At 47.2% G+C, this 18,457-nt stretch overlaps 1 protein-coding gene across 1 annotated transcript in view; it reads right to left on the reverse strand.

Moving 5' to 3' along the window:
• LOC147679544 (sodium-dependent serotonin transporter-like) overlaps nucleotides 1-18,457 on the reverse strand; it is an 842,014-nt gene that overhangs the window by 130,374 nt on the left and 693,183 nt on the right. The window contains exons 9-10 of the mRNA XM_086943132.1: nucleotides 16,579-16,710; nucleotides 5,274-5,373 (exon numbers count right to left, since the gene is read on the reverse strand). Of these exons, the coding sequence (XP_086799258.1) occupies nucleotides 5,274-5,373; nucleotides 16,579-16,710 (232 nt within the window). The remainder of the gene's footprint in view (nucleotides 1-5,273; nucleotides 5,374-16,578; nucleotides 16,711-18,457) is intronic.

Raw genomic sequence — 18,457 nt, forward strand, 5'->3', positions numbered from 1 at the left:
TTGCTTCTTCCTCAGAGGCTGGCACGAGCAGGCAGGAAGTCTCTTGTTTAAACACAGTTTCTTGCATGTCACTCATTATATAGCACTCCAGTGTGCCTTCCTCCGTGGATTTCGATTATGGTGCACGCTGGGATGTGTTGTTTAAACAAGGTATGCAAATTTTTACCTCCGGTGGTTCTGCCTGCATACATGCCGATTTTCGGACAGTTTAGATTTCCAAGCCCTCCAGTGGGCCCCAGAACAATTTTCGCCTTCCCAAATTTTCCTCTTGTGATGCCGGCACTGGAGTCAGTCCGTTCCGACTCTGCCGGTACCGCCTTCAATTTGCAGGTGGTGCGCATCTCCACAGCCGAAGCCGCGGTGTTAAATGTCTTGCCAAAGTTTGCTCAGAAATTGAGGGCGCACACCTTTCACAATTAGTTATCCAACCTTTCTTTATTGGGGAAAGAGACATTTCGTGCCGGTGTTTTTCGTCCCTCGCCTGACATGTTTCGAAGCTTCTCTTGCTTCTTCCTCAGAGGCTGGCACGAGCAGGCAGGAAGTCTCTTGTTTAAACACAGTTTCTTGCATGTCACTCATTATATAGCACTCCAGTGTGCCTTCCTCCGTGGATTTCGATTATGGTGCACGCTGGGATGTGTTGTTTAAACAAGGTATGCAAATTTTTACCTCCGGTGGTTCTGCCTGCATACATGCCTATTTTCGGACAGTTTAGCTTTCCAAACCCTCCAGTGGGCCCCAGAACAATTGTCGCCTTCCCAAATGTTCTTATTGTGATGCCAGCACTGGAGTCAGTCCGTTCCGACTCTGCCGGTACCGCCTTCAATTTGTGGGTGGTGCGCACCTCCACAGCCGAAGCCGCTGTGTTAAATGTCTTGCCAAGGTTTGCTCAGAAATTGAGGGCGCACACCTTTCACAATTAGGTATCCAACCTTTCTTTATTGGGGAAAGAGACATTTCGTGCCGGTGTTTTTCGTCCCTCGCCTGACATGTTTCGAAGCTTCTCTTGCTTCTTCCTCAGAGGCTGGCACGAGCAGGCAGGAAGTCTCTTGTTTAAACACAGTTTCTTGCATGTCACTCATTATATAGCACTCCAGTGTGCCTTCCTCCGTGGATTTCGATTATGGTGCACGCTGGGATGTGTTGTTTAAACAAGGTATGCAAATTTTTACCTCCGGTGGTTCTGCCTGCATACATGCCGATTTTCGGACAGTTTAGCTTTCCAAGCCCTCCAGTGGGCCCCAGAACACTTGTCGCCTTCCCAAATTTTCTTATTGTGAGGCCAGCACTGGAGTCAATACGTTCCGACTCTGCCGGTACCGCCTTCAATTTGCGGGCGGTGCGCACCTCCACAGCCGAAGCCGCCGTGTAAAATTTCTTGCCAAGGTTTGCTCAGAAATTGAGGGCGCACACCTTTCACAATTAGGTATCCAACCTTTCTTTATTGGGGAAAGAGACATTTCGTGCCTTGTGTTTTTCGTCCCTCGCCTGACATGTTTCGAAGCTTCTCTTGCTTCTTCCTCAGAGGCTGGCACGAGCAGGCAGGAAGTCTCTTCTTTAAACACAGTTTCTTGCATTTCACTCATTATATAGCACTCCAGTGTGCCTTCCTCCGTGGATTTCGATTATGGTGCACGCTGGGATGTGTTGTTTAAACAAGGTATGCAAATTTTTACCTCCGGTGGTTCTGCCTGCATGATATATGTATATATGTATATATACGTATATGTATATATATGTGTGTATATATATATATATATATAAATATATAAATATATATATATTTATATATATATTTATATATATATTTATATATATATATATCTATACTACTATTATAAAGGAAGAACTTTGAGGCTTTGAGGCGGGTAAACTCGGGAACCACAGCGCCAATCCACACACCCGATACATTGTTGGAATCCTCAGGGTGTGCAGATGGACATAGGCTATATAAATTTAAAAAATATGTTATATTTAAAAAATGTACATTTAAAAAAAAGTAGTCCCCTCGAAGTAGCGCGGGCCGCGACCTGCGTGCTGACGGCGTCCAGGAGCGCGAGAAACGTGAGGAGGAGCGTCGGACATGGCGCGGGGAGGAGCATTGACGAGCGGCACACAGGCGGTGAGCAGCAGCAGACCGGCAGAGCGGCGAGGAGCACTGAACTGAGGAGCGGCGGCTGAGCGGCGGACATGGCGCGGGGGAGGAGCACTGACGGGCAGCACACAGGCGGTGAGCAGCAGCGGTCCGGCGAAGCGGTGAGGAGCACTGAACTGAGGAGCAGCGGCTGAGGTAAGGCTCCGTGGGACAATGTCGGGGCAGGCGGGGGTCGGGGCTCGCGGGGGACGGGGAGTTACAACAAAAAGGCTCCGGGGGACAATGTGAGGGCAGGCGGGGATCGGGACAGGCTGGGTACCCTCTGGCATAATTGTGCTCAAGCTCCCGACTCCCGCCGGCCGCTCCATACTCTGTGAACTCCTACTCTTATCCCTGCAACCTCTGGTCATCCTCGCCTCCCTGCAAACAGAGCGCCAGAGCCACACTTACTCAGAAAGCTCCCCAGTGTCTCAGGCGCTGCTGTTGGCCACCACTGCAACACTGGGCCTCTGGCATAATTGTGTGAGGTAACCCTCCGGAGAACAATGTCAGGGCAGGCTGGGGTTGGGGCAGCCGGGGGACGGGGCGGACGGGGCCCCGGGCTGCTGGCCAATGTCGGGGTAGGCGGGGGTCTGGGAAGCCTGTTTGCTCCCGGACAAGGTCGGGACGGGCTTCTAGTATATATATATATATATATATATATATATATATATATATATATATATATATACTACTATAGTAAAGGAAGAACTTTGAGGCTTTGAGGCGGGTAAACTCGGGAACCACAGCGCCACTCCACACACCCGATACACCGTTGTAATCGTTAGGGTGTGCAGATGGTTATAGGCCATATAATTTTTTTTAAAAACGTTATTTAAAAAATGTACATTAAAAAAAACGTAGTCCCTCCAAAGTAGCGCCGGCCGCGACATGCGTGCTCACGTCAGGAGCGCGGGGAGAAGCGGCGTCCAGGAGCGCGACGAGGAGCGGCGGACATGGCGCGGGGGAGGAGCAGTGACGTGAGGAACAGCGGACAGGCCGGAGGAGCGGTGACCAGCGGCGGTGAGGTGACGAGCAGCGGACAGGCGGGAGGAGCGTTGACCAGCGGCGGTGAGGTGACGAGCAGTGGACAGGCGGGAGGAGCGGTGACCAGCGGCGGTGAGGAGCGAGGAGCGGCGGAGCGGTAAACTGAGGAGCGCGGGGGAAGAGCGGCGGCTGAGGTAAGGGGACCCACGGACAATGTCGGGCAGGCGGGGGTCGGGGCAGGCTGGGGACAGGCCGGGCGGGGGCCCGGGCTTCTGGACAATGTCGGGGCAGGCGGGGGTCGGGGAAGCCTGATTGCTCCCGGACAAGGTCGGGACAGGCTGCTAGTGTATATATATATATATATATATATATATATATATATATATATATATATATATATATATATATATATATGCAAATCCAGCCCGTCTCCGATGTGCTTGCCGCACAGAAAGGCACGCAGACAACAGAATTAGCACTCCAAGGCGAGGTATATTTCCAACTGCTATTTATTTGTGCAACATGTGGGTAAACGCTGCCATCAGACGCGTTTCGTTTATAGCTGTATATATATGTTTTCCATTTTTCCTTTTATTATTTCCAGGGTCCCCGCACATGGGTGGGAATATTCAGTGCTTATGACTTTGATAAGGATACCCGTGGAAGAGAACTAGGATTACAGGTAAGTAACTTATCCTTATGTGCCCCACTTGTGAATCATTTGAGACCCTACTCTCTCCCTTTATTAGGTTTCGCAGGTGTGAAATCTCTTCTATTTGATATATCCTAAAAGGGGCTCTTATCAGTTCCTCTAGCCAAAGTACTGTGTTCATCCGCTTTTGTGTGTAACTTTTTGTGGTTTACTTCCCTGGCAACACGCATTGAAACCATGTTGCAGCCATCGTTGCATGTTGTTTAAGCACAGCATTTTGTTGCTTGTCTGATGACCATTACATGCATTTAAAGCGTGATTACACTAATGACGATTACATGCATGTAAAGCTTTTGTTGCTTGCTTTTATTTCAGCGTACTCTTTTTAAATAAGCTCAATGACTCATTTTCCTTCCAACGAATGTTTGGGCAACATTTACTTCGATATCATGTTCTGCTCTCACCACACATTGCCTATGTTTTTGAGAGTTGTGTTATGTATTATGTGTTGGGGTGCAATTACTAGTGTTTTTTAAATAATGTAACCGGTAATTCTTTTTGCTTGCTTTTGCTTCAGCACACATTTTTAAAAATAATATGTCCATTTCAGCACACATTGTGAAAGGTTTTCCAAGCTGTATGGTTTCTTCGTTTTTGGGGTGCACTGTATTTTAACCCCTTCGGTGCTTCGGATGACCGCCTGCCATCATATGTCACGGTGGGCGTGTGCAGAGGACGGCCGGGGGCCGTCCGAATCCCGCCCACTCTCTAAATCGCCTGCACAGGGTGAAAATCGGCACCGTGTGCAAGGGGTTATTGGCTCTGTTCGGTGACTGCATTTTGTTTACTTTCCCTGGTTGTCTATTATCACAGCATAAGTTGTTTCTAGTGAATAAAAACATTCCCACGCACAACCTAAAAGCTAATAAAAATATAATTTGGGTGTTAACTAACTTAAAGGGTTGCATGTTTTTGAATAAACTGGATCTATTAAAATGCAGCCATTGGTGCATGTTGTTTAATCGAATGTATGACGTTACAATGCATACATTTACAATACATGCCTTTACAACACAGTTTTTACATCGCAACATCCTTTACAACGCATACATTTACATCGCATACCATTACAACAAATTTTTTAAAACTATGTTTACAACGCATTCCATAACATCACATTATACCTTTACAACGCATAGTCTGTTGAAGCAAATAACAGCATTATAAACTGTCAGCTAGATAATTTGTTTTGTTATATTTACTGGCCCACTTTAGCTGTGTGAATTAGGGCCAACCCCTCTTTGTAGTCCATGTTTTTAACTAGTGCATGAAGATCACAATTTATATTTGTAGGGAAAAGAAGACTTTTATTTTTTCTACAACACAGGGCAGTTGGTACATAACTTACAAATCTTTGCACATCATAAATACAGTGATTCCTACACGGGTATCAGCGTAAATAATTTTACAGTCTAACGTAAAAATTCTATTTGTACTTACCGTAAAACCATGAAACTGCTATTGCTTCTAAGAATACTACTGCAAGTATTGAACAGCCAGCACCGAACTCCTCGAGCAGTTTTACCACATATGCTCCACCCTAGAATTAAACACACAGATTAAACATTTAATAATGGCAGTGGATATTGTATACTCAGAAAGTAAATACAATCAGAGTCCCAAAGGCAATGCACTTTCCCTTCTGCTGGAAAGTGTAGATACCAGATTGACTTAAGCAGTATGAATATTTAAATAAACCTGTGGTGTACGTGTAAGTATTTACTTTCCCTTTCTTAACAGTTATTTGTGTTAAGATTACAGAACGAATACAAAGGTTACAGGACTGCATATGATTGGAAGGCATTTTTCAGCTTGTTATAACTTTGTTCAGATGAAGTTGCCTTAATTCTTTTTTTTAAAAACAATAATACTAAGAGCAGGATGTACGACCATTTAATTTTGCAGCTCACAAATTGCGATTTTTAGCGACTCGCAATTAGCGACTCGCGAAATGAAATGTACTAATGTGCCTCAGACAGATTGACTTAAGCAGTATGAATATTTAAATAAACCTGTGACCTTTGCCCCTGCCTGCTGGGCCGGTCGCTCCACACACCGCGCAGCTCCCTCCGTGAGTGCCGGGACCCTTGACCCCCCCCGCTGCTGCCTCGCACAGCCGTGCGATCGGATTGCCGTTCTGCATCTGCTTGCCTGTCTGTGCCCCTGAATTGGTATTTCGTTGTGCCCACTGTGCCTAGGATTGTATTCTCGTGCCTTCTATTTTCGTGCCTGTGATTGTATTTTCGTGCCTTCTGTGCCCCTGAAGTTGTCGCCGTCCCATTGTCCTTTCCCGCCGCTTTCCCCGTCCCTGATCCCCGCCGCTGCTCCCCTGCGGCCGGCCCTTTTTTTGCTTTCTGTAGCCTGCCCATTGGCCACCCCGCTCCCGCCTCCCAGCTGCGCCTCCCTCCCACTTGGCCATTTATGGAGGTCGCCGCGCGGTGGTGAGCTGTGACCTTTGCCCCTGCCTGCAGGGCCTGTCGCTCCACACACCGCGCAGCTCCCTCCGTGAGTGCCGGGACCCATGACCCCCCCGCTGCTGCCTCGCACAGCCGTGCGATCGGATTGCCGTTCTGCATCTGCTTGCCTGTCTGTGCCCCTGAATTGGTATTTCGTTGTGCCCACTGTGCCTGTGATTGTATTCTCGTGCCTTCTATTTTCGTGCCTGTGATTGTATTTTTGTGCCTTCTGTGCCCCTGAAGTTGTCACCGTCCCATTGTCCTTTCCCGCCGCTTTCCCCGTCCCCGATCCCCGCCGCTGCTCCCCTGCGGCCCCGCGCCCCTTTTTGCTTTCTGTAGCCCGCCCATTAGCCACCCCACTCCCGCCTCCCAGCTGCTCCTCCCTCCGACTTGGCCATTTATGGAGGTCGCCGCGAAGGAGCGCAGCGGGCGCGCCGATTGTGCGCTGAAGGTGCGCCAAAGGCAAGCCCGTCTACGCCCGTCCGCGCCTGGACCGCGCCCAGTGCCAGGACCCCTGGCCCCCGCCGATGCAAGACGACCCGACAGACCTACGCCGCCGCCGCCCTCAACGCACTGAACGCCGGCCGGAACCCCGCCTGCTGCCGGGCCACCCCGAAACGCTTCCACGGACCCTTCACCTGCAAGGCCTGCAAGTTCACCTGCCTCCGAACCAGCACCGCACCCGCCAAGCCGAACACCAGCAACAACCACCTCAAGTGCATCCTACTCAACACCCGCTCCGTCCACAGACACGCCGTGGCACTGTGGAACCTCCTCGACACAACTTCACCAGACGTCGCCTTCCTCACGGAAACCTGGATGAACGTCTCCTCGGCCCCCGACATCGCCATCGCCATCCCGGACGGGTACAAGATCATCAGGAGGGACCGCGTCAACCAGACCGGAGGAGGCATCGCCATCGTCCACAGGAACACCATCCGCATCACGACCAACTCCAACGAAGACTTCGCCGCCGCCGAGCACCTCCACTTCCAGATTCACACCGACCCAAAGACGACTCTCAGAGGCACCCTCGTCTACAGACCCCCGGGACCACGCACACAATTCAGCGAAGACATCACGGACTTCATCAGCCCGCACGCCCTCCCCTCCGTCGACTACATCCTCCTAGGGGACCTCAACTTCCACCTGGAGGACAACAAGGACCGCAACACCACCGCCCTGCTGGACAACCTCGCCAACCTCAGACTCAAGCAACTGGTCAACACCCCCACCCACTACGCCGGCCACACGCTTGATCCCGTCTTCTCATCCAGCAAGCACATCACCTTCAGCCACTCCACCGAACTCCACTGGACCGACCACAGATGCGTCCACTTCAGCTTCAGAAGAACCACGACCCACCACCACCCGCAACAGGTTCCCCACAGAAGCTGGAGCAAGATCACCGCCGACCAGCTCACCACCTTCCTCAGCCAGGGCCCACCCGCCTGCACAAAGTACCCCAACGAAGCAGCCCGCAACTTCACGCAGTGGCTGACCACCTGCGCCGACGACCTCGCACCACTGAAGAACCCTCCCAGCAGACCAAGAAGCAAGAAGGCATCCAAGTTCACCGACGAACTCAAGGACTCCAAAAAGACCTGCCGCACCCTTGAGAAAACCTGGCTCCTCGACCGGAGCACTGACAACATGACCGCCCTCAAGCACGCCACCCTCAAGCACCATCAGCTTATCCGCACCACCAAGAAGAATTCACTGAAGGAACGACTGGACAACAACGCCCACGACAGCAAGGAACTCTTCACCATCGTCAAGGAGTTCGCCAACCCCAGCACCGGCAACAACGGCATCACTCCGTCACAAGATCTCTGCGACTCCCTCGCCTCGTTCTTCCACTGCAAGATCGCCGACATCCACAACAGCTTCGGCGCACCATCCATGCACCCAACCGTCGAACCAACGCACCCCACCACCACCCTCCACACCTGGACCACGGTGACCACCGAAGACACAAACCGCACGATGAACACCATCCACTCCGGGTCTCCAACCGACCCCTGCCCCCACCACGTCTTCAACAAGGCCGACTCCACCATCGCACCCCAACTCCGGAACATCAATAACACCTCCTTCAACACCGCCACCTTCCCGGAGAGCTGGAAGCATGCCGAGCTCAGCGCTCTACTGAAGAAACCAACAGCGGACCCCACCGACCTCAAAAACTTCCGCCCCATCTCGCTCCTCCCTTTTCCTGCTAAAGTCATCGAGAAGATCGTCAACAGACAGCTTGCCGCCTTCCTTGAGACGAACGGATCCCTCGACCCCTCGCAGTCTGGTTTCAGAGCCAACCACAGCACCGAGACCGCCCTCATCGCAGCCACCGACGACATCCAAGCCCTGCTCGACAACGGGGAAACAGCGGCACTCATCCTCCTGGACCTCTCTGCAGCGTTCGACACTGTCTGCCACCGCACCCTAGTCCAATGCCTTAGTAACATCGGCATCCAAGAGAAGGCACTGGAGTGGATCATCTCGTTCCTCGCCGGAAGAACACAGAGAGTCCGCCTCCCCCCGTTTCGATCCGAGGCCACCAAAGTCATCTGCGGCGTTCCGCAAGGATCTTCACTCAGCCCCACCCTCTTCAACGTCTACATGAGACCTCTTGCAGCCATCGCACGCCAACACAACCTCAACATCATCTCCTATGCCGATGACACCCAGCTGATACTCTCCCTCACCAGAGACCCCGACACCGCCAGAATCAGCCTACACGAAGAGATGAAAGACGTCACCGAGTGGATGAAGAACAGCCGCCTGAAACTGAACTCAGACAAGACGGAAGTCCTCATCCTGGGACCATCGCCCTCTGCCTGGGACGACTCCTGGTGGCCCCCCGCCCTGGGCACCACTCCCAAGCCGACAGACCACGCACGCAACCTGGGCTTCATCCTGGACTCCTCACTCTCGATGACCAGACAAGTCAACGCCGTCTCCTCATCATGCTTTCACACCCTACGCATGCTTCGCAAGATCGTCCGATGGATCCCGACCGAAACCAGGAAGACGGTCACCCAGGCACTCGTCACCAGCCGACTGGACTACGGAAACACCCTCTACGCTTGAACCACAGCCAAGCTACAGAAAAGACTCCAACGCATCCAGAATGCCTCCGCCCGACTCATCCTGGACATTCCCCGATGCAGCCACATCTCTGGCCACCTAAGAGACCTACACTGGCTCCCCGTCAAGAAGAGGATCACGTTCCGGCTCCTCATCCACGCACACAAGTCTCTCCACGACCTGGCCCCCAAGTACCACAACGACCTCCTGACCTTCTACACGCCCTACCGCCAGCTACGGTCTTCTAGCCTCGCCCTCGCCGCCGTACCACGCATCCGAAGAGCCACCGCCGGAGGCAGATCCTTCTCCTACCTGGCGGCCAAGACATGGAACTCCCTCCCCATCCACCTTCGGCTGACCCAGGACCATCTCGCCTTCAGGAAACAACTCAAGACCTGGCTGTTCGAGCAGTAGAGGACCCTTCCCCCCAAGCGCCTTGAGACCCTTCCGGGTGAGTAGTGCGCTTTACAAATGTTCTGATTGATTGATTGATTGATTGACACATTAGCGATTCCCAGTGGTTTTGCAAATAACCTGCATCATCAATATTCATTCCTGAGGCTGTTTGCAATTTGCGGCCCATTGGGAATGGGCAATAACACAGGGATGGTGGCCTGCTGGGGACAGCATACCACCATGTCTGTGTTTGCTTTTAAATAAAGCAACTTTTTTTAAAGCAGACCATTTTTCTTAAAGGAAAACAGGATGTGTTTCAAAAAGAAAAATGAAACGTTTCGGTTACATTTTTTAAGAGTAGGCAGTGGTCCGTGGGACTACTACCTGCTCTTAAAAAATATTTTCGCTGCCAGTCACAAAGCAAAGGGTGCCCCTTCCCGTTTACGACTGGTTTATCATCTACTTGAATTAGGTGGTAAACTGCGACTATTTTGCGACTGCATTCTGGTCGCAAAACAATAGTACATGCCCTTGAGACTTGCTATTAGAAAGGAACGCCCTTAGAGGGCGCCTTCCTAATAGCCACTTGCAAACCCTATTTTGTGAGTCTGTAATAGGTTGCCAACACGCTAAATAGGGTTGGTACTTGCTGACAGCCATTTTAGTGACTGCTAAAAACAGTTGTACATCCGGCCCCATATGTATGTATTTAGCAAATGATTTGTGTTAGCTCCATTCTGCAAACCTCTGCGCCCAGATCAGCCATTCGGACTATGATGAGAGCATGTTGGAGACAGGTGGGAGTTTACAGTGAACGCTAGTGACATTATGAATCTCAGACATTGTTTTTTAAAACACAATCCTCTTTCTAATACATATCCTGATTCCCTCCTTATTTTATAAATGTAACCATTCAGGTAATCCTTTCTTAAAGAAATAAGAGAAAAATTATTCCATCACATTGTAGATGGAATTTTAGGTTTTATATTTTTGCTGTAACCACAGTGTTATATACAAACGTAAAAGATAACCGACAGGAATGCTTCCTCGCCTGTGGTCCGGGGACCCCATGCGGGTCCTCGACGCCTACTCAGGGGGTCCGCAACTGATTAGAAAATTAAATAATATTAACAGCTCAATTAATTGTATGTAAAGACGCCAAATTGAATATTGAAAATTTTTAAATGTTAAGTAAATGTGAAGGAATTTGCAGTTTAAAGCTAAAAATGAAATTGGTGTTTTTAGATTGATTCATAGGACAGCGCAAATTAAGTAAACAGAATGTTGTATGGACAAGGGCTGACTTCAATTTGATTTAGAAAAGCCCCTGTTGTCCCACTGAAAAAAAATGTTGCCTTTTTTTAAATTGTTTGTGAATTAAATTAAATATTTCTTCATTTGTGTATTTCTTTGATGAATACTTGTTTCCGTTTTTTTGTGGATTGTTTAGAGGTTCAAATCATCCAAATTGCCTAAGCCTGGATTCCCCCTTCCAGTAACGACTCTGTGTGTGGTCCCCTAGTCTAACAATGATTTTGTAGGGGTCCACAAAAGTCAAAAGGTTAAGAACCATTGAACTATTGTATATGTCAATCTTTAGCTCCACTTATTGAGATATTTATTAAAAATTTACTTTATGTGGCATAGCTTTCTATTTCAAAGTATTCATCATAGAACGTTTACTGACTCCCTAAAACGTTTGCAAATATACCAGAGTCGGAAATAAATAGGAGAGAAATGCACCATTTGTTATAACACGAATTAAAATTATGTGTTTGAGCACATCAGTGTTTTTTTTTTTTTTAATGGGGATTCTAATTCCAATGTGGCAGGTTCAAGCAATGCCAGGTTCTTGGTCTTGGGCTCGATAGGTCTTTTAGCATGTGTGAGACTGAATGGTGTCTTTCTCTCAGCCACTCACTTACTTCATCACACGCCAGACAACCACAAATACCTACATGTGTTCTATGGTCACCGGGTGTCAGTGAGCAGAGAACTCTACAGTGTAGTGCCATCAACTGAATTGCTTCTAAGGATGAACGAAATGGTTCAGTGTGTGTTGTAGAGTGCTTATTGCTAATACTCAGCAAGTTTTTAAATGCTGGTCGTGAAGCAACTAATGGTGTTGGGCATGCTCTAGTTTTGTGAACGTCTGGTCAGCGATCTTGGACATAGGTTTGCGAAATATTTAGATATCTCTGTGCCTTCAATGCATTCTCCAGTGTGTCTGAGGTATTATCGTACCGTCCAATTTAGAAAACAGATAATCTGGTTGATACTTCTACCTGCGCATTCACCACCTGTTGAATAATCCCAGGCATCAGACTGGATTAAAAAATTTAAACTCTCCCAAAACCCCAGTAAACGCTCTTGTTTGATGAAGTCCGATGACGTCACTGAAGCATTATAGCACCCAGTCTGGCACAACAATGTTAATTCCCTTTTTTCTACCTCTTCGACATGGATCCGGAGCTCACTCACTGTCAGAGTTGTGTAAGTTTTCCACACAAAATGTTTTTGCGAATTGCGACCATGTTTCTTGCATGTTTAGACACTCTTTTCACTAAAAACATATAACATTGAATATCTCCGGTTCTAGTGATTGGAGTTTTGTTTTTCTGGTATCATTATATTTTGAAAAATTTACTTTACTTTTCTAAATTCATTTGGGGTATTTCTAGGGTTCTGTTTTCAATGTATTACTGTTTGAAGTGATGCATAAATACTTTCCACATTGCCTCTAAGTTAAGCCTGACTGAATGCTTTTTGTACTTTTGTGGAAAGCTACCAGAGGGTTAAGCACAGGTTAATTTAGTGACTTTTGTGGTTCACCCTGACAAGGACTGTGGCTGGTTTTGAAGTAGGGCTTCCACTCTTCTCAAACAATAACCCATTTCTTACAGACCAGGATTCACTGGCAGACTTAAAAATGGACTTTCCTAAGGGTCCCAACTTTAGTAGTCATATCTTTCCATGGTGAAGAATGCATCAGAAGTACTGGACTTGCATCTCCCCTTAGTGGATGTCAAGACCAATGTCCTTCCAGAGGTCCCCTAACTAATGGTTCCTTACTGTAACCTGTTATATCTGCATAAGAGACCCAGCTCAGCAGTAGTGGTAGTGGGGGAACCTTCCTTCCTGGCAGCACATCCACATCCATTCCCAATAAGTCTCATCATACAAACTTCTTGTTCTTTGGGCAAGGTAATGGGCACCTTTCCTACAGTACCATCTGACAGGGAGTCAAGGCGCATGAAATCTTTGGCCAAGAAAGTCTTCTTAGACAGCATGGCAATCAAGTTCTTTAACGCCGCCTGCCTTTCCCTGAGATGTATCAGCTGGTTCCTTGCATCTGCCAGAAGACTCACTTCACTAAAGTTATCAGAAATGCACAAAACTGCCTACCGGTCAACAGCAATTCCCTTATAGATGTATAAGGGCGAAATATAACTGCAACTCAGTGGAGCCATACAAAAGGGGAGAGGGATAAACAAAGTAGTATATTAAAAAGAAGAGGAATGTCCTGATATATGTACGACATGTTAATTGCAAACATATACCAATCGAGATGATTGCTACTGTCTCTTGTTTCTGTACTTGGATTACAATAAAAAGATTTATTACTCTTCAAAAAAATAAATAAAAAAAATAAATGCACAAAACGCCTCACGCCACATAATTAAATCTGCCCATGAAACAGCAGATTCAGTAGCTTGTGCCATGGGCCACCCTTTTGGGTCTTCCTTTTGACGCAGCATGTTCATTTGTTGATGAAGCGGACGCTACCTTGTTGCATTTAAAGGCTAGAAAGACCACAGCTAGGTCCTTAGGCCTCCAGAACCCCAGCCTATAAATGACTACCGGCAATTGTATCTCTTTTGAGGATTCTCAAGCATTCTCTCCGTCGACAACACCAGTCCCTACAGTCTAAAGAACAACAGCCCCAGAGTCCCTCTGGTCAGGCAGTACGAAAGGCAAAGCCAAATGCAAAGGTCATGGATGCCTTTATCTGGCCCTCTCCTCCTCATCTTCCTACACTGCACCACCAGGAAGGCAGGCCTAGTTTGTTCCACCAGACAGACGTGGAGCCTGAGGGAGGGAGGGTGTCCACCTTTCTACTAGCCTTGAAGGCAGCTGCTTTAGACCCGAGGGACACTCAGATAATAGATGCCTCCACTTGAGGATGGAGTGCTCATTTGGAGGATCTGAAGATAAGAGGCATCTGGTCTTCAGAAAAGCAGGTGCTTCCTATCAGCCTGCTGAGTGTGATTTGGCTGGTGTTAAAAGCCTTCTTCCCCTCCATCCAAGGTTGGTCTGTTCAGATATGGACCGGCAATATGACTGAGATGTGGGACATGAACACGTAATGGGGTGTTGGGTCTCAACTCCTGAGTCAGGAGGGATTGAGAATGTGGTCTTGGGTACATCATCACAGGATGTTGTTGACAGTCAATCACCTGGTGGCGTCTCTGAGTGGCAGAGAAGACAGCTTGAGCTGGCGTTATTGTGCTGATCATGAGTGCCATCTTCTACCGGAGGTAATCCTAGACAAATTCAGCAAGTGGGGCAATCGTCAGTTGGTACGTTTACTTACTCTTGAAATGCTCAGTGCTGGCAGCTCGATGCCCTCCAGTATCTGTTATGGGGTGCTTTGGCCGATATGTTTATAATGAGGTGGAACTTTCAGCTGCACTATGCGTTTTCCCGCATGTCCTTGATTGCTCTCTTCAGCTACCACCAAAGGTGGTGATCTTATTCTCTCAGCTTGTCGACTCTCTGCAAAATCTCTATATTCTGGGAGATGGAACAGTTTTGTATCATGGTGCTCAGACAACAAGGTGAATCTTTACAGGCCCAGCTGTCTCACATCCTGCAGTTCGCGTTGTCTCTCACTCAGAAAGGGTATTCAGTGGGCACTGTAAAAGGGTACTTGGTTGCATTGTTAGCATTCCTCTTTCTCCCCGATCAGTCTTCCTTGTTCAGATCTCCCATTGTGATGCAGTTTCTTAAGGGGCTGACTAATCTGTATCTGCCAACGTTTGATGCCTCAGTGGGACTTAAACCTTGTTTTGACTTTTTGATATTGTCTGTTTGAGCCCCTTCACAGTGGTCAGTTGCAGTCACTTACAATGTAAATAGTGGTGATTGGGAGGCGAGTCAGTGAGTAACAAGCCCTGAGTGCCCACCCAGGTTTCATATCCTTATTTCCTGACAAGTTGCTGTTGAGAACCAGGGCTTCTATCCACCGCCTCATTCCACTAAGGAAGAAATCCCACAAAGAAGCAACTGTATCACTTAAGATCCTAGGCGAGTGGTCTGTTTTTACTTTTACCACACTGAGGATAAGAGAGCGGCTGATTGGCTCTTTCTGTTTCTAGAAAAGGAAAAGCTGTCCAGAACCGAAAGTTATTCATATCCATCTGTATCAAATCTTGTTATGCTCTTGCCAATAAGGAACCCCCTGAGAAAATTAAAGCTCATTCCACCAGAGCCTGTTCATTGTCTTCTGCCCTCGCAAGAGGTGTTCCAATTGCAGAGATCTGCAAGGCAGCTACAAAGGCATATTTACACACCTTTGTAAAGGATGCTGAAGAGCATACGGATGGATTCTTTGGCAGACCTGTATTGCTGGATTTCCTCAGCTAGTCATCCATCAGCCCTCTTCTGGGAAAGGTACTGCTTGAGAATCCATTCAACAGGTGAGAAATCTGCTGGTAGACTTATCCGTCAGAAGAAAAAGTTACTTACCTGTGATCATCCTGGTGGATATTCTATCTACATGCAGATTCCCCACTGATCTCACCTGCCACCCCTTCTATGCATGTGATGTATAAAACAACGAATATGGCCCCAATTACAGATTTGGCACTGCACAACATTTTATTTATTTATTTATTTTATTTTTGCCATTTATAAAGCGCGAACGAATACCCGCAGGCGTCTCGGCGCTAAACAATTCGCATAACTTCAGCTCAATATTAAAAGCTCCAAAGGAATTTGGTGGATGTTATTGATTAAAAAGCCATGTCTTTAAATTCTTGCGGAACTGGAGAAGTGAGGGGCTTAACCTAATGTTTTGAGGCAAAGTGTTCCATAATTTGGGTGCAGCCACTAAAAAGCGGCAATCGCCCCAGGACACTGTTTTGGACCGTGGGATCACTAGCTGGTTAAGGGTGGTGGAGCGAAGCTGTCTACAAGGTTTGTAGGGTATCAGTTGGTCCTTAAGGAAGTGCGGTCCTTGATCATTGAGTGCCTTGTACACTATACACAGTGATTTAAACTTAATCCTATTCCGGAACGTCAACCAGTGGTATTTTTTAATGGTATCTGATATGGCCGCAAATTTAGGTGTTCCAGAAAGCAGACGTGCTGCGGCATTCTGTATTGCCTGTAGCTTCGTCGTGACCCTAACCTGAGCAATTAGGAATAGGCCGTTACAGTAATCAAGGGACGATAAGATGATTGTCTGATGATTGATGTCTCTCAATCTGCTGACCTTAAAGGCTTGAAAAAAATGGATTGAAACTGACGTCATTGTACTGGGGTGGGTGCTATATGCCTTCGGTGACGTTATTTGATGTTACTTCCGGCATCAATACGAAACAAGTGCCCCTACCTGCATCTTCAGAGCTTTGAAGTATCCAAATCCAGAATGGCACCTGGGATTATTCAATAGGTGAGGAGTTTGCAGATAGAGTAACTATTCAGAAGAAAACTTGTTACCAAAGGTAAGGAACATTTTCTTTCGGGATTGCTTACAAAAACGTGTAAAAAGAAAAAAAATAGAATACATGCTCATATTTACTCACATAGGTAAGTGTGCTGAGAGATCCCAGAAAGCACACAATTACGAGTCCAAGAACGAAGAACTCTCTCCGCTTTGCAAGGATATGTGGATATTCATCCATAACTGCTGTAATGACTGCTTCCAGCCCTCCAAACTGTTAATACAAATACATGATGATGTCTCTCGTAAATCCATCATATTAATAGCTGTGCAAAATGTTCATGGAATTATGGAATATCTTCAGACATTTTAAAGCTGCTCTTTTGTGTAGCACATTATTATGTGTATTCTTACCATGTGTATGTCTTATTCCTTTAAGGGCTCGTGGTAGTGCGAGCCATGGAATTTACTGTACGGTGTTCTGGATTCCAGTCCAGGGCATTCAGTAGTCTGTTGGTGCCTTGGACTAGAATCCGTTTGTCTGGTGCTCGCTTGTTCCTTCATATATTTTATCTGCAATAAATTCTTGATTGAACTTTGATTCCTGCTTCTTCAATCACAACATGATCCCAACCTATCTTCATTTTTTATTTTCATACTTTATTTTTACGTGCAGAACACAAGCATGATTGTATTTACCTCAGCATTGCAACAAGACCTTCTGATTTGGGACCCGTGATATGACTCTCGTGATGATAGATGTCACTATATATGTTATTGTAGTTAGTCATAATATATAGCACTGGTAATTTAAATACAATTTGAGAAGAAAAAAACACTGGTAATAATTTAGTGTAATGGCCATCATGGTCCAGTTGTTTTTTCATGATTTCTTTTAAAATACTGGTTTGGTTAAATTGTAAAATGTGCCTGACATTTCTTATGGTCTATTTTAAAACCACAGTTGCATTTGTATCCTCAAATAGTGAAAGTGCTGCTGAATTTCTTTCCTTCTCCGATTCATCGTACACTGGAGTTTGATAGATCACACAACGTAGTTCATTTCAATCTTTCCCACTTTATCATTCTCTTATTTTGTATTTCTACCTAAACTATAAGTACAGCTTTTATAATTTATCTCCTGTGATTTGAATATAACAGTGCTTCGCAAATAAACAAGACTAACTAGCCATGTCCTTTTTAGAACTAACTACAAGCCAAGTTACAATAGACAATAGTTGCGGTCGTGCCTGCACAGAAGAACATATAACTTAGGGCTCATATAGAGCTGGGTATTATTAGAAATCTGTCAAAATTGTAGTTGATGTCCTGGCATATGCTGTGTTTATGATGCCATTTACCACTGTCTCTGTTGATGAAAGCATACTTACTGGAACACTCGCTGACATGGCATTAGAAGGCCTGCCCTTTTTGTGGTGGGCCTTCCAGTGCCATGTCAGTTGTTTTTTCCTGTTTGTGACAAGAGAGGGGCAAATCAAAAATGTCTGTCACAAACTGTGAGAAAACTCCCAGCACGTCAGGGTTATTGGAACCCTGACTCTGAAAAAGTCAGGGTTCAAACTCCGTAGGGCTATGAGGGACAGATGTCCATTACGAACCCTCACACTTCTGTCTCTGAAGCCCGGGATCAGACCATGACTCCCGATAATGACCTCTGACCTCCTGGTCAGGGACTCTGCCCCAGCAGCTACCGCCCGGTCAACATCAGATGCTCCCCCACTCTGCATGCACACCTTCAGGGAGAGCCTCAAGACCTGTCTCTCCAACGAACTCGGAGTTGCACCCCCCTCTCCCGCCTTGAGACCCTCACGGGTGAGTGGCGTGCTTCACATTTTCCTGATTGATTGATTGATTGCTTGATACTGTTGTGCCTCCGGTCGCAGTATGTACCCTACAGTGAATAAACAGCAGAAAGTGAAGCTGTTTATTGTCAGGACAAGACATGACTGAAGGAGTTCTCAACGTTCTACACCTTGCTTCAGGTCACATTCTTCCTCTGC

This window comes from Lissotriton vulgaris, chromosome 11, assembly GCF_964263255.1.
Source record: "Lissotriton vulgaris chromosome 11, aLisVul1.2, whole genome shotgun sequence".
Lineage (NCBI taxonomy): Eukaryota > Metazoa > Chordata > Amphibia > Caudata > Salamandridae > Lissotriton > Lissotriton vulgaris.